Source organism: Cebus imitator, unplaced genomic scaffold, assembly GCF_001604975.1.
Source record: "Cebus imitator isolate Cc_AM_T3 unplaced genomic scaffold, Cebus_imitator-1.0 Scaffold92, whole genome shotgun sequence".
Lineage (NCBI taxonomy): Eukaryota > Metazoa > Chordata > Mammalia > Primates > Cebidae > Cebus > Cebus imitator.
In genome coordinates this window covers 2,645,880-2,671,480 of record NW_016107407.1, presented here as the reverse complement: position 1 = coordinate 2,671,480, position 25,601 = coordinate 2,645,880, and the positions used below count along the sequence as shown (strand labels likewise).

The 25,601-nt window shown below is 39.2% G+C and overlaps 1 protein-coding gene across 19 annotated transcripts in view; it reads right to left on the bottom strand.

Moving 5' to 3' along the window:
• PARD3 (par-3 family cell polarity regulator) overlaps nt 1-25,601 on the bottom strand; it is a 709,408-nt gene that overhangs the window by 172,165 nt on the left and 511,642 nt on the right. For 16 of the 19 annotated variants that reach the window (XM_017535377.2, XM_017535365.2, XM_037740918.1 and 13 more), the window contains one exon: nt 5,691-5,801. The exons of the other annotated variants lie outside the window; for them this stretch is intronic. In XM_017535377.2, coding sequence (XP_017390866.1) covers nt 5,691-5,801 — 111 coding nt within the window. The remainder of the gene's footprint in view (nt 1-5,690; nt 5,802-25,601) is intronic. 19 annotated transcript variants of the gene reach the window in all.

Sequence of the window (25,601 nt, the reverse complement as noted above, 5' to 3'; positions counted from 1 at the left end):
CTTTACAAATCACCCAGTCTCGGATATGTCCTTACAGCAGCGTGAGAACGGACTAATATACTATCTTATACACTTAATATATTGTGAAACCACAAACAGTTCTCTTATACTCACTAATAAAACACTAGAATAATACTTCCCTAACGAACACACACGAACACATCTCTATAGATACGCACTCCAGTCATGTGCAGGCTTTCATAGGCATTAGAGCACCTACAGTTATTGCCAGTGCAGAGAGATGCACTTAAGCCAAATATATCTAGAACAGCTCTCATCAGAAATCAAACTGCATTTTCCTACTTCATTTGCAGTCTCTGTCAGTAAAATCAGTTTCAAATATATAGTATGCCTAAGGCTTAATTTTCCTCAAGTATTCATCTATATTTTTTCCTTTTTTTTTTTTTTTTTTTTTACCAGACAGGCTCTCACTCTGTGGCACAAGCTGGAGTGCAGGGGCACAATCACAGCGGCTCACTGCAGCCTTGAACTCCTGGGCTGAAGCTATGCTCTTGCCAAAGTGTTAGCATTACAAAGTGTTAGGATTACAGGTGTGAATGAACAGACCCAGTAAAGTACTTATCTAAGTAGTTAAGTTCTACAAAGCAGGTTAACAGATTCTTAAAAATTCTTATTTAACTGTGCAATAAAAATTAAAAAACAATTTGAAACTTATCCTATTGATTAGAAGTGACTTTTCTGAAGGATTCACGAGGTCAAAGAAACAGGAAAAATGCTGCTACAGGATAGAAAACATGTTTCCCATCAAAAAGTTAATTTTTAAAAGGCAGTCTTTGAATGACAATAAGTGATGTGAATGCAAAGATTATTGTTAGGAAAACAATCATGTATCACCTGCTGAACAGGGTCCTACCAACTGAGATGATGAAAAAAAGTCTGTCAAAAGTTCACATGATTACTCAAAGCAGGTATAACTGAGAACAGTTGGTCAAATTAGAAAGAGAGGAAACAGCATGCAGAAATTTCACATAAACTTGCAAAATGACACACCAAGAACGAGGAGTATCCCACTGAAGGACACAGATAGTTCTCGTATTGAAAACACAAGGCTTTGAAGAATGATTAAAACATTGAATAATGGAAAGTTTCAAATCATCTATTTCCTAGGGAGATTGATAAATATTCCTTCTATACTGGGAGGATTTCATAAGAAATTAATTAACTTTTTCCTATCTCCACTAGAAGCAGTCAGTATCCCTGGAAATATTCCCAAGCGTAACTTACTATGTAGATATAGATGATAATATTGTAGGAGCTTTCGATGGCTGAGTAACTACAAAGTACAAGCCAGTTAACATTACAAACCTCGTTTCATAGAAGGAATAACATGAAGAGAATATTATTTGAGAGTTGGGGAGTTGGGCCAGATGTCACAGCTAATATTTCATGTTTCAAAACATCTTTCCCTCTTTCTGACCCTCTTTTCCATCTGTCTGTTCACACAGACCAGATCTTGATCCAGAAAACATTTAGCATGATTTTCCAAGAAAGCATAAAAATGCAAAATAAATCAAGATGAAAATAGATGTCAGCTTAAAAGTATGTAGGTGTGGACAATATGTACTTTGTAGGAAAAAAATGATTAGAATGTCACAGATCCATATGCTAACAGTGGTGTTAATACAGATAAATTTTTGTTTTCCAATTTTAATTTTATGGGTTTTCTCCCCAAATATTTCTGTAGTTTTTAGTACAAGAATAAACTTAGAACTAGAGCTTAAAAAGGGAAATGTTTTAAGCAAGTGAGAAAGGTGAGAAAGAGAAAACTGAAAAAGAAGGAGCAGTTGAGAGCACGTACTTTTAAAAGTCCATAAAACAGAAGCCAGAAAGTAGAGAGAGGTTACAACACTGCCTTAAACTTGCTTGCAGTTCTACAAAACAATCAACTCCGGTTCCTCTCGCCTGTTAGAGGAGTGAGCTGGACAGGCTGGGCCAGGAGTCAATGGTCTACTCGCCGTCGGTAGGGCCCCAGTGACTCAGAATATTGCAGGATGTCAGTATTCCAGGAAAACAAAAAGTGAGGGGCTGAGAGGATGTTTTTGAGAAGAAATAAATTTGGAGGATGGTGACTCTCTGTTTCTATCTTGGTGACTCATGATGTACATGAACTTGGTAGAATTTTGAGAAATAACAGAGTAGAAAAATATGCACACATTGGTTTAAACAAGCGCTTCTCAAACGTTTCTGTACACAGAACGTACTCTCTGCTGCTGAACACTGGGCAATCCTGTGCCACACAGTGTATTTACTACCACTTAAAAATACACGGAGGTATCACTGGAGCAAAAACAACAGAAAGCCAACATGTTCTTTGTGATGTTTGGTCAACAGAGAACTCTATCACTGGGCTTTGTACGGGAGGCTAAGTGGACCTGGTTACACAGATCACTTAATTGGAACATGTTCTGTTTGGAGTTTGGAGCCTAAACCTTCAGTGTGGTGGAAAGGAGCCAGCAGAGGCGCTGTCTCTAGACATGCCTGAAAGTCAGAGGCAGGAAGCACTAAATTCACAGTTTTGCTTAGTTTCCCAGTCTATCTCCAATGCAGCCAACATCTCTGAAAAGACAGGGTACCTAGGTTCAGCACTCGGAATGAGGAAGTCAAAATAGCATGTCAGAGAGCCGTTAACTTCTCCCTTGGCATCATGCCCAGACTCCCTGCTTCTCAAGAAGACTGTACTCATGGAGGCTCTGGTCTGAGGCAGGGCAGGACTGGCAGAGCAGAGCACGGCTCCATACAGTGATCCTCCTAGTCCTTTCCTCCCACATGGATGACATTTACTCAAGACTAACTTCACAGTGTTGGTAGCAAGTGATGGAAAGGGAAGAAGTTAGCAAGAACGGAGTCAAACTTAATCTCGGACTTTGCTCAGAACAATCTAGTTTATGGTCACCATCTAAATATATCTTAACATTGTGGAAAAAACATTTAAAATTATAGTCATAGCCCTTTCAGTTTTTCAATATTTGTATCTTGAGCAATATTCAGGATTCACAGAGGTATACAGGCAAAAAAAGTTTTGGTTTGTGGACAATCTTAAGTCATGGGAAATGTCAGGTTTTCTATTTTTATATGGAATCAGTCAAAATAATTTTTGGGACTCAAATAGCTACAGTGGTAAGTGATGTCTCAGGAGATGTTTCACTACTGGCCAGCAATGAGGGAAAGGCTGTAAGGAGAACATAAGTAGTGGCTTATTTATTTTTATTGACTCCTCCAGCCAAAATTTTTTCAAGGAAGCTGCAGTTTCCATTCAGGAAGAACACTGTCAACACCACAGACAGAACAGAAAGGAGGACATGTGAAAGAAGCTTGCCCTATAAAATACAAGCACCAGACATACTCCACTTTGTAGTTGAGTCCATTTCTTGCATTCATTTGCTCTATTACAAAATCCATGAGTTTAAATAAAACATTTGCAAAAAGTTGTTATTGAAATACAAAGCCAAAGTAAAATAATTTTCTTAAATTATGAGCCTAATTGATTTTTTTAATGGACCATTCACTTGTTCCTTGACCCTGAAAGATTTGTATTTTAGGCCTCCTGTACATTGTAAATTCATTACAATCAACCAAGTTCCCAGAAGTATTGCATCATTAGAGGTACAGAGACAGAAATTAAAAGCAAAACTGTGAAGTGAACTGTGCCTCAGGAAAATTAATAATACAAGTGAAACCATTATGTAAAAATCATTGTTTGACTAGAAATATTTGTCCAAGCATCATAAAAGTATTTTGGAAAACATTAATAGAATTCTGCATGGAAACACAGCAGTCACCTTAAATGGCAAAGAATAAATATTTAGAACATGAAAAATGGCACAGGATTAATGAAGTTATTCCCTGTGGCAGGTATCAAGGTATAGGGGAGTTACAATGTTTCTGTCGCTCAGATTACTCTCTGAGTACATTACATATTTGCCTGTGGAGAAGTCTGATTTCATACATTTACCTGGTATTGGCTCCTCCTTTAGGGAGAAGAAACTCTTCTAGGATAGAAATTTATACTTCTGAGCCACTAAATGCCATATCACATACACTAAGGAAGACTATGCACCCAAACCCAAAAATAGTTCACTAATAAGTTTGGAAATCCCAAAATTGATGAGGATTAGAAAGAGTCCCACAAAGCAAGGTGAAATGATTTGTTAAAAATAGAAATTGAGGCCAGGCATGGTGGCTCACGCCTGTAATCCCAATTCTTTGGGAGGCCAAGGTGGGCAGATCACAAGGTCAGGAGTTCAAGACCAGCCTGACCAATGTGGTGAAACCCCATCTCTACTAAAAATACAAAAAATTAGCCGGGCATGGTGGTACAGGCCTGTTGCCCCAGCTACTCAGAAAGCTGAGGCAGGAGAATCACGTTAACAAGGAGGCGGAGGGTGCAATGAGCTGAGACTCACTACCGTATTCCAGACTGGACAACAGGGCGAGACTCTGTTTTAAAAAATAATAATTATTAATAAAAATAAAAATTGAGGCATAACCAGCAGACTTGCTTCGTAAATTTAAAATTCGTATTTTTCCAACATACATTTTCTACCCTGAAAAGGTACAGAGACTCAGAATAACCATTCTTCTCAAAAAATCCTCAGTGGTATTAGAAAGATGAATGAAAAAATACCCAAACACGAATCTCTTTTACATAAAACTGTTGTAGTGAACTATTTGCAGTTGTTTCATTCATTAAGCATTAGACTGAAGGCATCCTAGCTTTAGATTTATGGCAGGAATGCTGCACCTGATTTCAAAGATGCTGGGCTACAGTCCTAGGTATGGACAGTACTTAGCTTTATAATCTTCATCAAGGTCCAAGAAACTCACTTAAATCCTAGATTATTTAAAGTAAAATTGGCATAGTACCTCTCGCTGTGGCTGCTCAGAAAATGAAATGTGATGACAGAGAGAAGCTCACCGTGATCCTATAAACTCTAATAACAGAAGTGTGAGATGGCTTTCTCACCCCCTGGAATTATAATGAGAAAAATTCTAATCACTTAGAAAAATGGTTTTCGAGTGCCTGCTTAGTGTAACTCTTTTCATTCATTTCATTGGTCTTTAAGTTCTCAACATGGAAATGATTCAACAATAGATAACAATCTTTCCGGAAGACCTGGAAAACTTAAGTGGAAAATGTCACAAAATGTGAAGATGGTGAAATAGAAGGAGAATCAAGAAATAAGTGTCAGGTTTCAAAGAAAAACAACATAATGAATAACAGCCTCCTGAATTCTTACTATACTTAAAATGTAATATAAAAATTCAAAGAGTTGTATTTCCAGGAGAGCATTTCTTTAAAGTTATTATAATATACTAAATATCCATATATCAATGAGGCAGGATTTTAAGTACTTTCTGTGTTATTTAAAAAGTAATAGTAAATTCAGATTCATGTTTGTTTATTCATCTAATATGCTGTTCTATCTCCTATGCAAAAGATTTTAACTAAAGCAATTAAAATCTACCTTGATGTCTCAAATACATATCAGGTTTTTGTAAAAAAAGATGTCTCTTTACAATATTTTCACCCACAATTATCAGTAGTTGGGTTGACACAAGAAATACAAAAAGTAATTAAATGCAAAATCTTTACATTAAAAAAGAAGAAAGTAGAAGGAAAAAAAAAGAACTTCTTTCTAAGGAGGTTTAATCAAGTAACTGAAGTCTACCTCTCCTGTTCCTGCTTCATTCGAATCCTCTCCTCTTCTGACGTAAAGGATTCCTGTATTTTTATTTTACCCGTTTTCTCAATCTTGTCATCTTTTCGATGTTTGCCAAACCTGTTAATAACAAAAAATTCTAACTTGTCAATATATACAAAATGAGCTTTCGTTCATTTGTGGTAATGATATGTACCCAAGGAAATGAATGTTAGCTTCTTCAAAACAGGGACCAGGTGTCTTCTGCAGTCAATAATTTGGGTCAGGACTAGTATCTTCAATTAGATTATTTTATTCATTTTAAATTACAACTTTCCAGAGAAAACTCTTTAGGAAAATGGTCTCAATGGCAATTTTTCTTTTAGCAAAACAAAAACAAACAACAATAGACTTGTGGTTTATCCTAATTAAACAATTAATACATCTGTAGGACTAAGTGCTGAATACTTCAGATGCTGGAGAAAGAAAGGTATGCATTGGAGTGCGTTTTGCTTGGGACTAAAGAATGATGATCCACAATCATCTAGTTAATAATCTCTCCATAAACAACTATTCTTTGGTTTCACAGCCAGGCTGATTGGAAACTTCATCATAGTTTAAAAACTGACAAAGAAGGACATATTTGCAAGGTTTAAAGTACAACGGATAATTTACACCGCTAGAATACTTTGTGCTTTAATTCAATTCAAAGGTTTAAGGTATTCTCATCAAATACTCTCCTTAATGGGATGAAAAGCAATTGCTGAATGTGGCATCTTTGACTTGGAAATCTACATCTGATCAAAAACAAACACATGGAACAAACCCACGATTCAAAAACAGTCCAACAAACTTCTGCAGATGGGTGCTGAGCTCTTTAATAAAACACTGACATTATTCTCTTCTGGCACCCAAAATATCCCAGAACCCTCCAACTTGGTATCAATTCCTTTCCCAGATCCATTATTTTTCTCTATAAAAGACCACATTGCCTGGAATGCACACACTCTATATCTGTAAGCAGTCTTCATCTGTAATGCATTGGTCACCAGATGTTTCAAAAAAGAAACATTTTATAGACAGTCACACGACTAAGCATTCAGAAATAATTAAAGTATATTGAGTATTTCTTTCAGAAGAATAACAGGAATCTGGCTTACTGTGACAATTTCATATCAAAAAAGAGGGCCAGGCCCAGTGGCTCACACCTGTAATCCTAGCACTTTGGAAGGCTGACACAGAAGGATCGCTTGAGTTCAGGAGTTCAAGAACAGCCTGGTCAACATAGTAAGACCTCATCCCTACTAAATATCAGAACAATGTAATATAAAGTAGCCATAATCTCAGCTACTCCAGAAGCTGAGGCAGAAGGATCACTTCTGCCTCAGCTTCTGGAGTAGGATCGCTTGAGCCTGGGAGTTTGAAGCTGCGTGAGCCATGATGGTGCCACTGTGCTCCAGCCTGGGAAAAAGAGGGAGACCCTGTTTCAAAAAGAAAGAAAGAAAGAAAGAGAGAAGAGGAAAGGGTCCCAAAGTTGACATAAAAGAGAAAAAGTTATTTCTGTTAATGTGTTTTTTTGATAGCCTAGATTTTTTTATTAATACAAATCTGATTTCAAATACTTATCTACATAGGAATTAAAGTATATGTGAGCATTCCTCATATATTGATTAAAATAACACTATATTTGAAAGGGGTTTATAAATATGGAAAATATTCTTAAAATGTTAAAACAGAAAAAAGGTAAGACACCACCATCACTTCTTTAAAACTTACACACACTATATGGCAATCAAAACTGGCTATAAATTAACTTTATAAGGCAAATCTTGCTTAAAATTAAATTTTTGATCACAGCAATTACAAAAAAGAAAAAGAGAAAATTCTCCAGAACTTAAATCCAGAATCTGATCACGTTTCACAAGGTGTAAAATACATATTCTGTATTCAAACTAAAAAGTACAAAACACTAATAATTTGCACTATTTTTGTCAATGTATCAATAATGCGTCAGAATTATGCACAACGATGGGCTTTCCAGGTGAATGAATAAGTGAAAGAAAAATTATTAAAAACTGATACATTTCAGGAGAAGTCAACATCTAAAATATCACACTCATTCATCAGATGAAAATGTATTGGGCATCTACCATGCATGCAGGGCTTATTTGGGACACCCAGGCTACAAACAGTAAACAGAGCACATTAGGTCGTTTTAACTGCCATAGAGCTTCGACTGCTTATCTTTAGGAAATGTATTAGCATATAACACATCAGAGTGCACGGTGCTACGGGGGAAAGCAAAGCAGAGTAAGAAGACCAAGAGTCACGGGGAAGAGCCTACTTCATGCTGGAAGACGGCCTTTCTGGTAAGTCCACATGTGAGCAGAGATCTGAGCTAGAAGGGGTCAGCCACGTTGGCTGAGTCAGCAAGGCACAGGAGCAGGCAAGTGCTAAGGCCTTGAGGCACAGGCAGGCTGAGTGTCTTTGAGGAACAGCAAGGGCAGTGACAGGGCTAGAATGGGAAAAGGCAAAGAGAAGGCAGCAGGAAAGGAAGCAGAGTGGCAGCAGGGGCCAGACCACGTGGGTTCTTGTTCACCACACAGAATTTTGGACTTTACTGAGATGACGTGAAAAACACTGAAGGATTTGGAACAGAGGAGCAGCACTGGTGACATTCTAATGATCCTGGATGCAGTGTGAAGAAAGAATGCACTGGAGGTGAAAAGCTGAAATCAGGGAGAACGGTCAGGAGGCCATGGTGATGAACCAGCTGGCAGTGGAGGAGAGGGAGAGAAGTGCTTAGTTTCTGGACGTATTTTGACAGCAGCACCAATAAAATTTGCTAATAGGGAGGTCACAGACGTTAAGGAAAGAGAGTCACTGATGACTCCAGGGTTTAGCCAAGCAACTGGAAGAAAGGAGTTGCCGTCCAGAGAGATCTACAGAGCCAGGGAAGGAAGAGGTTTGGTGGACTTGGGGGTTAGGATGACGTAATAGCAAAAATTCAAGGAACAGCAGGGGGCTGGATGGATTAATCTGAGTGTCATCAGATAGCGTTTAAAGCCAGGGCAATCGCTTCATCCTGGACGTTCTACAACACTGACACATCTCAAAGTATAAAATGTACTAAGTCCTAACTTCCAGAAAAGTGTAAGTTCAAATTTTAATACATCATATTTACTTATAATGAGGTATTCCTATAGGTAAATCATTTTAACCATTTAGTGTTTCTGTTCACAACTTTCAAATGATACAATGTTGCCATATTGACTTACTGGTTTTTAAGACAGCCTGCTGATTCACATTCCTACATTCCAAATGGTATGAATACACCTCTGCATCGTACTTGAGAAACACCATGCAATGACACACAGAACAACACGTTCTCTTTCTGTACCAAAAGGTACCGTTTAGTCTTGTAAGAAATAGTGTACATATGCTCCTTAAGTTAGTAATGGTGAGGAAAGATTTAGATTGGTTGATTTGGCATGTTTTAAAACAGTTTAGATATTTTCAGCCCAAAGCTAATGTTGCGTTAATCAGCTATGTCAAAATCTTTTTGGAAAACGGTATTGGCCCTATATTGTAAAGAAGGTTTCAGTTTGCCCACCAGGTCTCATATATATAATATATATATATATATATATATATATATGAACTGAGTCCATCAACCTTCACCTTTTTCTCTTAAGTACATATGACATTTTTAAAAGAGTAGAATCCTGATTCATACCTAAGGATTGCATATTTTCCCATTGTGTTTGATATCAAAATATTAACTAGTTTCCTACACCACCCCCTAATCACTGGAATAACTATTTTATTATTTGTAAATGTATTACCAAGCTGTTATAACACACTTTCCTTTTTCAAGAGTATAGATTTGGCCGCATGCAGTGGCTCATGCCTGTAATTCCAGCACTTTGGAAGGACAAGGCAGGCAGATCACTTGAGGTCAGGAGTCCAAGACCAGCCTGGGCAACATGACAAAACCTCATCTCCATTAACAATACAAAAATTAGCTGGGTGAGGTGGTGCATGCCTGTAGTCTCAGCTACTCAAGAGGCTGAGGTGTGAGGATTGCTTGAGCCTGGGAGGTAGAGGCTGCAGTGATCCATTATTAAGAGTGAGAAACCTTGTCTCAAAAAAAAAAAAAAAAAAACAGATTCAAGATTAATGTATGAAAATTAAAGAAACCATAGGTAAAATGTTTATAGGTAAGTATTGGACATTTCTTTCAGTAACTGCTTTAGTTAATAAGTTATATGATTTCTTTAAGGTATAATATAAAATCAGAGCATATTACTTAATAATTGGGGCAAAAATGGATCACTCAGTTTCATGACAAATGAAATAAACTATAAGTAAAAAAAAAAAATACCAATCATTCTAAAATGTAAAAAAGAAAAAAAGTATCTATATCCATATTTACCCTAATAGCCAATATATTCTACTGCACTTCTTAATTTATAGTTGCTTAACTCCTGAAAAGGGGAGGGAGTCATTGAAAAATTTCACCTATACATATACTCCAAGGTCAGTTTCACAGCTGAAATTGGCAATCAGCCAATGAAGTCAATCAACAGCAAAATGCTCAAAAACCTGGCTATTAATTATGTGTATGTTGTCACCTTTTAAAAGCCATGGATGAATGTCAGATGGGTCACTTTCCAAGAAACAGTATAGTGGAAGAGATACTGTGCTAATTGCCTATCCAGCACCAACCACATTCTCAGCACAGAATAAGCGTGCTCTGACCAACTCACACAAAGGTTCAGAGAAAACTCTACTACCCAGCAGGTGTGAGGCTGAAAGGTAAAGTGGCCACCTACACTGGTACCTCAGGACGAATTTGCTAGTCATGCATTAAGACATATTAACATAGGAGAATGACTTTTTTTTTTTTTTTTGAGATAGAGTCTCACTCTGCCACCATGCTGGAGGGTGAGTGCAGTGGAGCAATCCAATCTTAGCTTACTGCAACCTCCAAGGTTCATGCCTTCCTCCTACCTCAGCCTCCTGAGTAGCTGGGACTACAGGTGTGTGCTACCTACGAAGCTCAGCTAATTTTTGTATTTTTGTTGGTAGAGATAAGGTTTTCCATATTGGCCAGGTGGTTTTTTTTTTTTTTTTTTTTTTTTTTTTGAGACATAGGCTTGCTCTGTTCCCCAGGAAGGAGTGAAGTAGTGCAGCCTCAGCTCGCTGCGGCCTCCACCTCCCAGGTTCAAGTGATTCTCCTGCCTCAGCCTCCCAAGGAGCTAGGACTACAGTCTTGCACCACCACACCTGGCTAATTTTTGGATTTAAGGCAGGGTTTCGCCACGTTGGCCAGGCTGATCTCAAACTCCTGGCCTCACGTGATCCACTTGCATCAGACTCTCGAAGTGCTGTGAGCCACTGCATCTGGCCAGACCTTAAAAATAATAAAAGATAACAATAAAATTAAGTAGAGGGATAAAAAGAAAATGCCTTTAAAAAGTTGAGAGAAATGAAAAACTGCTTAGATGCTTAGAGGTAGTGCTGCTTTGGGAGTGAAGGTACACTTTTAAAAATGTCACAACTCCACCAAAAACTCCTTCGCAGAAAGAGGCAGTGGGTGAACCCTGTTTTATTCAGAGTAGAATTGTCTGTAACATGTCTTAAAGGTATGGCTTTCTTCATAAAGGACACAGCAATGTCTTCATTCACCTAAAGTAATCTCAAACTAATCTGCTAAATGGGTTTTACAATGACAGGTTACAAATGAGATCACTGCTGTCTGCCAAATCAATCATATGTACCATTAGAGTCAAGTGTGATAAAACCAGCACTTGATGATGAACAGGGAAAGCAAAAACCAAACAACACAACAACAAAGGATGGCAACAAATTCTATTGTTTTTATAATGAAATAAATGTCTTTGAAATGTAACTACCGGTAAGAGTTTCCTTGCTGTTAAAACCACCATTTTGTTTTCAGCAAAGTAACATAATTATCTCTGCAGTATAAATACCGCTGAAATATTTTACTATTTAAATAGTAATATTTCTGCTGCTATCAAAATTAGAAGCTTTTAGAAAAAAAATTACGTGGAGTGATAATGCATAGCATCCTGAAATAAATAAAAATACAATTAGTTTTGTACTGAACGTGTTTTTCCTAATACCATACTTTGAAACATGATACAATGTTTTTTAAGAAAAAAGTCTTAAAAATCTGCTGCCATATTTAAAAATAGATGAACAGAATATCCGGAACTAATTATCTTGTAAGGTTTAAGAATAGACTTTAAAATAAGATTTTCTTCAAAAAACCCCACTGAAATGTCACCTAGAAATCTGGTATTTCTCACTGCTAATTACCAAGGTCTTTGTGTCTAAGAAGTCTTTGCTATATTATATGCCTATTTGTCCAAAGAAATTTGTAGGTTATGTGATTCTGCTTGGCTGGGGAAGAGAATTTAAAATGAATCAAATATGAATCAGTGTCAGCCACCAGAAGCCACGTATCCTCTGCAGATGCCCAACTCCTGCACTGGAGTGGCCAATACAGTCACTAGTTCAATATTCTGCCTTGTGTCTGCCCCTCATTTCTACATTTTTGCACTATCACATGACCCATTCTGTCCTTTTCTTCAGGAATTCATGTTTTCTTTCTGGAGCCTTCCTGTTGTTTTTGAAGACCATGTGTTTGCACAGCCATTACATAACCTGTCTTTGGCCATGGCCAGCTGTGGTAACACTGTCATTTGTCCTACAGATCCTTGAGAGATACCAGCTGCCCAACAAGCCAGCCTCAAGATCCTGTACAGCAAAAGTACATGCCCTGTTCTGTGTCATTCCGTATCTCAGTCCAGTTCTGTGCATGGTCCAGAACCAGAACCCGTTATTCACTCAAATCAAAGCAAACCCATGAACTTTTAACATCACTCCTATATTCCTCTGAGTCATACATCTCCTAAATGGTTTTTGATCCAAGTTTCTCTGGAAAACGTTTTTCAATTGATTCTGGACTTTTTCCACATTCTTGGTGCAGAACTAACTTCCCTCAACCCATTACCCTGGTCTCTAACACAATAATAAACTTATTTTTGCTTAAAGTCCTAATAGGTAATTGCTCTAGATTTTATCCAGAGAAAAAAAAAATCTAGACATATATCTTTGTAGATTATCCTACGGCACTTTTGTTCATATGCACTGAAGACATATGTCCACGTTTCTGAAAATCAAAGATTACAAATCCCACTACAAGGTAGGACAAAGGTTCAAGTCAGCTTGTAGCTAGTTTAAAAGATCTTAATTGGTCTGAACTTGGATGTGCCTAAGGTAAAATGAAATTCCAAGACCTATGAAGTTCACTTTGTGGAATTCCTAAGTGAGACATAACTATGCACTTGTTGAATGTTCTTTTGATTATTTAATGACACTTAGCTAGCACGTGCTGAATTCTTATTATGTGCTTTTATCTCATTGATTCCCAGAACCAGCATGCAAGACAGGTGTTATCCTCATGCTTCAGGGGAACCTCAGTAGGCACAGGGGCTTGAAGGATTTGTCAGGTCATACAGTGAGTGGGTAGCAAAGCCAGAATTCATACCCAAAACACTGTTTACCATACCCAGACACCTCATAAGCTTTAGGAACCAAAGACAGAGACTCTAGCTCTCATATTGAGAGCAGCTGGTTAATAAATCTATGTTTAAATGAATGAGATAAGACTGGGTGTGGTGGCTCACGCCTGCAATCCCAACACTTAGCGATGCCAAGGCAGGGGGATCACTTGAAGCCAAGGATTTGAGACCAGCTTGGGCAGCAAAGCAAGGCTACCCTCTCCACAATCAATCAAGGAGTAAATCTTGCATTGCCTGTGGAAATTAGGCCCAAAGGACTTGGTTCCTGAACAGAACTTATCTCTGAAGGCCAGGGATTTGAAGGCGAGGTCAGGAATTGCTCCTATTCATTGCAAAGGATCAGAAAGGCTGCCCAAATACCCAATCACAGGATGCTGCCAACCTTTCTAAATGCAGTGACACTCCAAATGTCAAAATCATCTGTGCTGGCATATGCAAATACTGTCAGGCAACAGCAGAAGCACGTCAAACTGCCCAAACCCATTCAGAGGAAAAATAACAAGGAATTAACTATACGCAGTTATCATTTGTAATGATGTGCTCATGGATTCTGGCCACATTTTTTGTACCTCGGCCTCCATTTTACAAATGGGAAAAAGAAAAAAAAATAAGTCACTTGTAATATGTCCTTCTTGTATAGGATCTTACATATTTTAGTGACATTTTAAGAAATCGCTACCATGAAAGAGTACTGATTTGCTCAGCAGTAGATTGTGGCTGTGGCAATGGTGGATGAATCAGGGAAGAGGAGGTTGATTATGAAAAGCAGAAAGCTATTTAGGCAAAAAAGCATCTTGGTAATCAACAATGATGAGAAAGGAGCCTTAGAAAGGGTACATGACAACTTGATAGTGCTTTTGTAAGATGGGATGCAGTTTTAAGTTGGTGGAGTTTGGCAGAGGATCTCTTTAAAAGGAAATTCACAAACTTGGGAATAATTATTTGATTGTGTACTTTTCATCAGTGTCAGTCTGAAAAGGTTTAATAAACTAAATTTGTGTGGCTTGGCATCCTGGGAAAAAGAGGTAACTTGGTTATTATTTTTCTTAAAAGAAAAGGCAGCTTCTACTTAACCAAGCCAGAACAACCTTTAAATGTGCAATGCAGCCTTAATGAATAACATATCCCTTTCAGGACTCCCATTATATGTCCTTATAGGGCACTCCTACTCCAGCATAGCCTGTGTTAGCTAATCAAGGATGCACTGATATGCCTCGTAACCTGACACTTCAGAAATCCTAGAAGGATATGGAATAAGGAAATATTAAAGCAACAGTTGAGGAATTGGAAATAGCGGAAATAAATGAAACCCAGCACAGAATCAATTTTGACTTTACAAACTCCAAAGATCTAAAAACCAAACAAACAAAAAACTGTGGGACTCAAACATAAAGAATTAAGAGAAATAATAGCAAACACAGTAATCCTTCAAAACACAAGATAAATACAGAAATCACTGATTATGATGCTGAAGCTTTTTGGACATCAACTAGCTCATAGACCAGAAGACATAATTTCTGTAGCAAATAAATTCCCTCTCTGCAAAAGATATACCTTTGTTTGATGCACTTTATTTTTTTCAAATTATATCCACCTAGGTAATCAAACCACACTAACCTCATAACCCCAAATACCCAAATGCAAATAATAAGCAAATTATATTTCTGTTTCCCCGCAACTAAATTGACTTTATTATAAAATATATACACACACATATATATATATATACTTTAAATATAGTAAGAGCACAGAAGTCTGATTTTTCTAAATGCTTAATTTGGCATTGAAATCAGTCATGTCCACTTAAAATGATTTGAGAGTGCCTTTCACACAACTACTTCTGTGGATCCTTTCTTTATGACTATACTCCTAATGCTTGCTCTGTTCATTTTAATGCATTATTGTTTCATAATACAATGCTACAAATTGCAAAATTACGTTTGGCTCAAGGAGTGATTATGAAAAATACTATCACTGCTGCCTTTGCTCGAATAACTCTGATAATAATGAGAGATTGATTGAGCTTTAAGCAGCCCAAGTGATGAGAAGGGTCAATTTGAACATTTCTATTAAGCTTCCTTTGTTAAATCCAACACTTTGCCAGGTCAGAGGCAAATAATCATACCCTACATCTGGTTACCATGGTTTTCCTTTTCCTAAAGCAAGGGAACAATTTAGTAAGTGGTACTGCCCTGAAGGCAGTCCCCATAAGAAATGCTAATGAGACCTAAGTCACAAAAACACATCCATTTAAAAGGGCACTTGAAGGGAGAAAAAGGAAAAGGTAGAATGACATTTCACCACACACCTTTTTCTAGGAGGACAAAGAACAGGGGTATTCAGTAACAAAGACAATAATTTGGGTTGCCATCTGCCCATCTAATACTCAAATGGCTATCCAGGTTGTAAATGCTTATGGCGTAGTACAAACACAAGCACAAGGCAAGGATATCTTTTTTGAGTTAAAAACGTCCACCCTCGATTAAATATGCATTATGATTCAAATTCTATGTTTCAACTACTGATGCGAAGTGATATATGAACATATGTTACAGCAACCGAAACACTCTCAAATATTTTCTCATCCTTGTATGCTCATAGGGCAGATTAAAGTTACAAAGACAGACAAATAATGTGATCATTAAAGTTTTGGGGCTGGTGGTGGGGGAAACCCAGACTCTTTGCATAGCTTCTGGAAACTTCGACAGATTAAAGCTTCCCTAAAGATCTCATTATCTTAAGAGTTAAGGTGTCCGTCAGCACTTTTTTCTGTCGATTATAGGAAACAATTTCTCAATTCACATTTCTTAGCGAATGCTCTCTACAAAGTAAATTAAGAAGTGCAAATTTTCATTTATTTATCTTTAAGTTGATTCACATATTCAGATTCTACATTAGGGAGATTATATGTTTTTAAGGCCCAATAAAGGGCTCTTTGGACAAATTGCCAAAAATCAGAGACTACACCTAATTCTTAGAACAAAATAGAAAAGATTCCCACAGACAGAGCAGGTTCAAGTCAAGAAGCAAACACCTGCCGTCTACCTGTGCCACAATGCCCCTTTAAAGAACAAGGGACTAGGGGTCAGGTATTTGCTTAAAGTCAGCATCTGTGCAGCGTGCCTGTATCCTGGAGAGATGATCACACACGGTTTTACAAATGTGGTAGATCATGGCTGTAATACCAGCACTTTGGGAGACAGAGGTGGGAGGATCCCTTACGACAGGAGTTCAACACCAGCATGGGTAATATAGTGACATCCCACCTCTACAAAAACTCAAACATTAAAATACACATACAGAAAATGATGATGAGACCTCAAAAAATGTCAATGGCTCTCTTCCAGAAAAGACCCTTCACTCTTTGTGCTGTGGTTTCTCTCTACCAGGATGTATAGCACTAAATATTATTTATGACTCCACTGTGGTTAAGAAACCCGTTGGAACTAGGATCCAAAACCCTGGGGCGGTTTCAGAAATGGAGCAACAAGGGGTCGGAACAAGGAGAAGTGTTCACTGCCTCATCTCCAATGCACACGCTGCTCATGGGAAAGGGAACACGAAATTCGACAAATGTCAAACCACCACATCCTTCCTTATTTGACCAAATAGTTCAACCACTGTCCAAATACATAACTTGTTGATTTGTGCACTGGCCCGGAATTCCTCTCATCCCATTTCTATCTTCTGAGAACTGTCACATCTGCACTGCCTACTTTGTCTCAGTCCCTAGACTGGCTCGCTAGCAATCACAAGCAAGGGTGAAGTTCTGGGGGAAGCAGATCCTGTTTATCCAAGACAGCATCCTGGAACTGAAGGCAATGGCACTAAGATCAGTCTCCCTGTTCTAGTCTCCTCCAGTCAAGAGCTGCTTTTGCAGGGTATCATTATGCAGCTTTTCCCTGGCTACAGGTGGAAACTATCTTCTCTAAACTAGTGTGTACTCATGACGTATTAGCGAAACTCACTTCACTGGGGACAGTATGTACACAAATCTCAAAGGGTAGAAATAACTGATACATCTTTTTTTTTTTTTTTTTTTAGCAAAGGAGCTCAGAATCTCTATTCAGGAAAAAATAAAGGCATAATTAAGCTAAGGGCAGAAAACCCTGTGGAAAAGAACTTAGCAAACCGCATGAGAAAACAGATATACCCCGCCTTAAAATTTCAAAAGACTTCCATACCCATTCTTTCATTTAGTTCTTAAAATTAAATATGAAGAACATGGAAAGAAGGAAACCCTGAGACTGACACGTTTAAAGGCCAGGCAGTGAGGCAGGGTGCGGCTGAGCTGGGCTGGGTTGGGCGGGGAAGGCAAGAAAGTCTAAATCCCAAATTCTCTCTACTAACGTGTACTCATCTCCCTCTGATTTACCTCCACCGCTTTCCATTTTTCATTTGGATCTGTTTTAAAATAAGTTACTGACTGCCCAGCTATTAGCCTTTGCACATAGAACACGTTGGATTACAGAAGGGCCTCGCTCTGCTGCCCAGGCCGGAGTGCAGTGGTGCAATCATAGCTCACTGCAGCACTGAACTCCTGGGTTCAAGTGATTCTGCCACCTCAGCCTCTCCAGTAGCTGGGACTGCAGGCACTTACCACCACACCCAGTTAATTTTTAAATTTTTTTGTAGAGAAGGGGTCTTGCTATGTTGCCCAAGCTGATCTCAAGCAATCCCCTTCTCAGTCTCCCAAAGTACTTGGATTACAAGCATGCGCCCCCATACCTGGCCAACTAATTACTTATTACACTAAAATTATATTAAAACAAACTTTTAAAAAGATCACTACGTAAGCATCTTTAAGTAGATTGTAAAATACTTGGATGTGGGAAATGTAACTTGGACTCTTAAATATCTACCAAAATGCATGATGTGGTATTTCTCACCTCAAAGTAACCATCAGTACGGGCTGATGGTGGCTGAGCTTGAAAGTATCAGATAGAAAAGTATCAAAGTATTCTAGTAACTTACTGAAGGTCGATGACTCAATTCAATTACAAATCATCCATGGCAGCTGAGACTGGGCCACGTGATCCCTTGTCCTACAGGGCTTTTGATGTGTCATAGCCTCTAACCACTAGATTCTAGTAGTACTCTTTCCCTACCTGTGATACTCAAAAAGTCACCAGACACCGGAGAACATCCCCTGGGGGGCAAAACCCTGGGGACTGAGAGCCACTAGACTAGGGTGTAAGACAAACTACTAGTTCCCTATGTGACCTTCATTATTTACCAAGAATAAGAATAAGAGGATTCGAAGGACAGTGGTAGGTGTATGTTCTTCACTTTCCAACGCTACGCATTTCAGGACTTCTGAAACACTGAAGGAAGTCTCCTTCCACTGCTACGGTTAGGGCTGAACACAGATGACCATCTAAGTCCCGGAAGACATGATTCAGCAGGCTAGAACAAGAATACTTTGCAGGGTCTGGGTGCCGTGGCTGACGCCTGTAATCCCAACACTTTGGGAGGCTGAGGTGGGTGGATCACGATGTCAAGAGATCGAGATCATTCTGGCCAACATGGTGAAACTCCGTCTCTACTAAAAATACAAAAATTAGCTGGGCGCCACTGCATTCCAGCCTGGCGACACAGTGAGACTCTGGCTGAAAAAAAAAGAATACTTTGGGGGATGTTTTCAAAGAAATCACAAGAGAGCTGGGCACCATGGCATGTTCCTGTAATCCCAGCTACTTGGGAGGCTGAAGTCGAAGGAATTTGAGAACAGCCTGGGCAACGGAGCAAAACCCTCTCTTAAAAACAAACAAACCCACTGACCCACAAACAAGACTTACAAGACTAAAAAGACACCAAGGTCAGTACAACCAACATGAAAACACCATGATAAACAACCTCACTCAGCTTGGGCACTATGGCTCACAACTGGAATTCCAGCACTTAGGGAAGCGAAAGTGGGAGGACTGCTCGAGCCCAGAAGTCCAAGACCAGCTTGGACAACACAGGGAGACCCCATCTCTAGAAAAAGGTACAAACATTAGCCGGATATGGTGGCACAGGCCCGTCATCCTTGTTAGTCAGGAGGCTTAGGTGGGGAGATTGCTTGAGGCCAAGGGTTTGAGGCTGTGGTAAGTTATGATCACGCCTCTGCATTTCAGTCTCAGTGACAAAGCAAGTCCCTGTCTCTAAAAACATAAATAAGTAAATAAATGAGCTTAACTCCAAAATCAGAAAGATATGGGGTATGTGATGAGCGATAACTGGCACTATTAAATTATAATAAAATATTGCACAAAAAATAGCAGTAGCAAAGGTAAAATGCAATAGTGTTTAAAACACACAGCACACTGCTGGCAGAAATCATCACTGAATATGTAATAGACACTATTTCCTAACAAGAGTATCTAAACATCCATCTCCTCCATTTCCAGGTAGCCACTCTAGTCTACCTCAGTTTGGAAGCCCATGACCATTTCAGGGGTAGAATTTTCCATCATTTGTGATCTGTTCTGTGTCTTTTTGGTTAAATGAAAATGATCTGGCCAGCGGTGGTTAGTCTTGGCCAGCAGAGTCAGGCAGGAGTGGACCGCAGCCCAGAGTCACAAAGCAGCTGCACTTCCAGAGGCCTGAGGCCACTTGGCTTCAGAGCAGTGGGCTGGAGGGACAGGTGCTGCGAGCTGCACCCCAACATCCACCTCTTCTTTCTCCTTACTGTGAAAACCCTGATGTGGCTGGGAGAGGAAACGCACCTGTCTGAGATAAAACTACATTCCCCAGCTTCCCTTGAAAACAGGAACTAAACATGAAAACAGTAAACAGCATGGCCTCTGGAGCCAGAATCCTGGGTTCAAATTCCAGCTCCGCCTCTTCCTAACGCTATGCTGTCAACCGGCTGTGAGGGGCAACTCATTTAGCCTCTTTAAACCTCAATTTCCTCTTTGGTAAAATGTAACCATCCTCACAGATTTATTGTAAAGATGAAATGAATTATTCATCCCTGTGTGTTGGCACATAGAAGTACTAAATAAATATGAGCTGTTTATGATCATTGTTATCCTTCATTTCTGGTTCATAGAAACTGATGAGTGGCACTTCTGGAAAAGACCCTGAGAAAGAAGCTGACTTAGCTAGAGTTGTCACCCTGCGGTGACACTGGGGATAGACATACATGTTAAGACACTCGTGTTCGTAGCAGCCTTATCACAACAGCTAGTGTCCATCATGGGTGAATGGATAAACAAAATGACGTATATACATACAATGAAATACGACTTAGCTTCAAAAGGAAGGAAATCCTCACACACACTACAACCGATGAACCTTGAGGACATTATACTAAGTGTAGTCAATTAATGGCAAAAAGACAATTACGAATTCAACTTATATGAGGGAGCCAGAGTAGTCAAATTCATAGAGACAGAAAGTAAAGTGGTGGTTTCCAGGAGTTGGGGGAGAGGGAAATGGGGAGCTAGTGGCTAATGGGTACAGAGTTGGTTTTGCAAGGTGAACGGGGTTCTGGAAATCAATGGTGGTGATGAAGTGCACAACAATGTGAGCACATTTACTGCTGCTGAACTAAATGGCTTAAAAATGGCTGTGATGGAAAATATTAGGTATATTTCGGCACAATTTAAAACGATGATAATAATAAAATACAGATTAAGGATGGCTGAATAAACAGGAGGTGGTGACGTTGATAACACTCTGAGGCGACCATATGATTTTGGGGCTTCCAATCTCCAGCCTTATTTTAAAGGAAAGAAAAGAAAACTCTGGCTTGTTTAAGCCAGAAGTAGTTGAGTCTGTGCTACAGCCAAGACAATTTCATACAGATTGAGGCGTGGAGATAAGCAAGCAAGGAGTGTCTGCTTTCATCTATTTGGTTTCCCAGTGAGACAAAAGAATATATTCTTGGCAACATCTCTGGAAATGCTCCCATCTTCACATCAATACCTAACTTGTTCAGTCTTAGAGTTCCCAACAACTGATTCTCTCAAGATGGTCCCCTCAAAGCCAACCCACAGTGGCCAACAGAGTGCAGGGAGGAGCCCAGCGCCTCCCAAAAGGCTAAGAGCAGAACTAATTGAGATAACTGCAAATAAACACCAATAGATATCCAGGCCAGGGCTGCTATTCCGGCTGACAAAGACTGTCAGGACTGAAAACCAAAGGAAAACAGCAATCCATGAGTCAGAACTGACTTTCATTTTCTCCTCATTGTTTCTGATGCTATTTGGATACGCTCCAGCTGGTGATGGCTTCGTGCACTTTCTATTATGTTGGCTGTTAATAAGTGCTTTCTCTCTAATCAGACGGCTGTCCACCAGCTGTGTATATAGACAACAGTGGAAGACACTTCTAAAGAGAGAGGTCCTTTTCCTTTGCTGACCAGACTAAATGGAAATAGGGTAAAATTCTGCTTTCGTGACTCTGAGAATGTCCATCTTACAAGATAAATAATGTTTAAAGAAATTCTGTCAAATAGGAGTGTAATCAAAAAGTAAAGCATAGAACTTTGAGAATAAAAGATAGTAAGACCTGCAAGTATAAAACTAATTTGAACATGGGACCTTCTGAAAAAGGAGTTCTATAGGAAAAATGCTGTATACATTTTTCTGTTTGTTCATTAAAATTGAGAAAGATCTGACACCTTAGTGGTAACCCATTTAAAGACTGTAATGGTATTTAACTATTACCAATATTACCAAACAATAGCTAACTGGTTACATGGCCTACCTTTTTAAAAATAATAATTAGTTCATAATACTTTATTACTGAAAATACAAAAGAAAATCAAAATTGTGTCACAGCAGGAAATACGTGTAAGTCTACACTTTCCCCGGAAATACACTTTCAGAAACAAATCCAGTTAAAATGTTTTTGAGTGTAATACCCAGAGTACATAATACACAGAATGGCTCATGAAATTAAAAATGGGTGTGTAACAATAAAAAGTTTGCATTAATAGTTTGAACATACCAAGAACTTGGTATGTCCCTTTGGATAGACAAGAAAGATGGATGCTGTTGCCCTGAAAAACAAGATCTCTATAAATCATAGTATGTTGGAATTGTTTTGAAGTCATGGGAACAGAAGCATTCATGAATCTTAGGAAAACCCAATCAGGAAATGTATGCAGGTATATAGCAGGGACTCCTGATTATGTGTTATAATGGTGAAATGTCACAATATTTTAAAACAATATTGGAAAAGAAAATCTTCCAAGAAAAGGTAACTTTGGCCTGGTGTGGTAGCTGATACCTGTAATCCCAACGCTCTGGGGGGCTGAGATTGAAAGGATCACTTAAGGTCAGGAGTTTGAGACCAGCCTGGGTAACAATGTGAAACCCCTCTCTCAACAAAAATAAATAAATAAATAATTGTGCATGCCTGTCAACCCCAGCTACACGGGAGGCTGAGGCAGGAGATTGCAGTGGGCCGTGCTCCACTCTAGCCTGTCCAACCTGGGTGACACAGCACCCAGGGGTGTGTGTGTGTGTGTGTGTGTGTGTGTGTGTGTGTGTGTCTGTGCTTAAAGGTGGGATTGGAGGCAATGTTAAAGCTTGGACTTTGACAAAATAATCTACCTGACTATAAGTTCTTTACTTGTTCTGTAAGCGTAAAAGAAGACTGGAACTAGGTGCTAATTTAGAGTAGCTAATGCCACCAAGATCCTTAACCCACAGGCACCTCTGGGAAGGTTGTGTTCAGCAGGACACCTCCCGACACACAAGAGAAAGGCAGAGACAGTGCATGGCACAGTCTCTCACCACGGAGGGTAAGAAGCGATCCCACAGGCAGGAAAATCAATCACCAAATTTATTTTTTCCTGCAACTTCTGTTAAGTATTTACTTACAAATTAATTCCTCATATCCTAAAAGCTACAATCCTTTGTGAAAATCTGCAATTAGGATTCATGTCACCTAAAATGTCATTTCTATTGCTCAAAAACTATGGAAATCTGGCAGAGGTCTTGTGCCTGTGTTTGTATCAGTGTCAGGAAAGATGCTTCTTAAAACAGGGATATCCAATGTTCTTAACTTCAACAAGCATTAGCATCAGAGATGACAGCCACGCCCATATCATATGGAAATATCCGAGTATATCACAGAGTGCTGGGTAACCCTTCAAAATAGGTCCAGTTGACACCCACTGACTAATCACTCCAGGTAGCCAAGACCAGGAGGACTTTCTGACCTCAGCAGGAAAGATGTTGACAACATCATTCTAATTAGCTAAAAACGCATCCTTGTTTTAATGGCTTTAGTGACCGCACTCTTCTGATTTTCCTCCTCTCTCTGCAGGGGCCTCTCCTCAATTACCAACAGCTCCTTCCTCTGCCCCACTCCTGCCCAAAGCTCCAGGGATATGCAAAGGGGCCTTAGAACTCTCTCAGGCCGCCTTCTATTACTTCTTCCGTCTACATGCACTTCCTGGACAGTCGCCTCACTCACACTGCCATGGTTTCTATCACTACCTGACGTTTCTTTGATTTCCAAATCTCTACAGTGCCAGCCCTTCCCCCTCATCCACCCTCCAGTTACCTCCATGTAGACCTATCACAGGCATATCAGATGCAACATGCCACATGTCCTCCAAATACGACCCTCCTCCGGTATTCATTAGTCAGAGCGTGACTGTCCACCTAGCCGACCAGGCCAAAACTGTGACAATTCTTTCTTATTGTTCTTTCTCCCTTTAATTTATTTATTTATTTATTTAAAAAGAAAAACAAATAAGCAAGTTCCTTAGATTCTACCCGAGAAATAAATCTATGTGTCTCTGTGCCTGCGGCTACCTCCATCACTGGCCACGATTTTTACAAAAGCTGCCTCACAGTTCCTGGCTTCACTCTGGTCTAGCCTTTCAGTTCAATTGAAATATTGTGATTAGAGGAATCTTTTAATTTTGTAAACACTTTAAATTTTATCAAGCCATTCTCTTGAATGGTTATCCACTATCCTTCAGAGCAGAGCCAAGCTATATCAAGAGTCATTTATGAGAGGCTACCTGCCTCTCCAACAACTCCAGGTTCCTCATCCCACCTTGGCAAACCAAAAGGATTTCCACCATCTAAACGATGTTTTTCAAATTGTGTTTTGGAACTCACTGAAGACCTGATGCTGATTTAGTGGCACTTACTTACCATTTAAACAAATGAATTCTAGAATACTAGTAACAGCAGCAGCAGCTCATGCCTACAAAGTACTTACTTTGTACCAGGAGGAGCTCTAAAATGCTTTCTATTAATTCACATTAGCTTCAAAACAACCCTGTAGGCAGGTATCATGATCATCCACACTTCACAACTGAAAAAACTAAAACACAAACTGGTTAATTAACTGGCCCCACATACAAGGCTGGTGAGCATACGGCTGGGATTTGAACTCAGGACACCTAACTTTAGAGTTTAGGCTCTTGGCCACTATGCTGCTGCTCAATAAAATACATCACACTGCATCACACTGAGAAGAGCCGGTATCACCTGTTTTGTGAAATGTTTATTTTAGCTATTTGTGCACATATGGGTATACAAGCTTGCAAGCTGGGATGTATTTCTTCTTAGAGATGATATCAAAAAAGTTTAAATTTCACTGATGCAAAATGCTCCTTTCTCCCCTTTGAGTTCAGAGAAAGAGTCAAAACCTCTTTCAGACCTCAGTTTTAACGTCATTTTTCAGAAGGCAGATGGATTCTAGTCTGTGCTAGGCCCATTTGTGGCGAGTTCTCACAATCTCCCTATCTCCCTTTCATGAGGTCCACGGGAGCAGGACCTACTTACTCAGCGCCTGTCATCGCTCCTGCATCCACCGCTAAATCCACAACACCTCCAACAGTGCCGAGGATGCAGTAGGCACTCCAGTAAATATCTGTTGAATGTATGAAATGAATGGTTTTACCTCTCAATTACTAAAAACATCACACCTGCTCCATAACCAAGTTTGAAAAAAACAACCCACCTGCTCATCTTTAGAAGCCATTTTTGTCAAGTGAGCAATAAAATGCTCAGAATTTATTTCACTGCCCGGGTGATTCTGTGTGTGTGTGCAACGCAGGTAAAATTTTATGTGAATGTGTTCTGCCTAAGTGATTATCAACGCTTTGCCACCGTGCTCAAAGTAACATCAGGCAGCCAGCTGTTGCTGCGTCCTAGAAAGAAAATCAAAGGAAAATTTCCATCCTGTTAGAGTACCTACTTGCAGTTGATCTAAACTTTACTTTCTTAAAGCTGTTTCAGAATCAAGCTATCCTGAGATAAATTGGATGTTATTACTTTCTCAATTAAGCAAGTGATTTTATTCTTGCCACTGAGTTTAAGACCTCCATTCAAAAAAAAAAAAAAAAAAAAAAAAAAAAAAAAAAAAA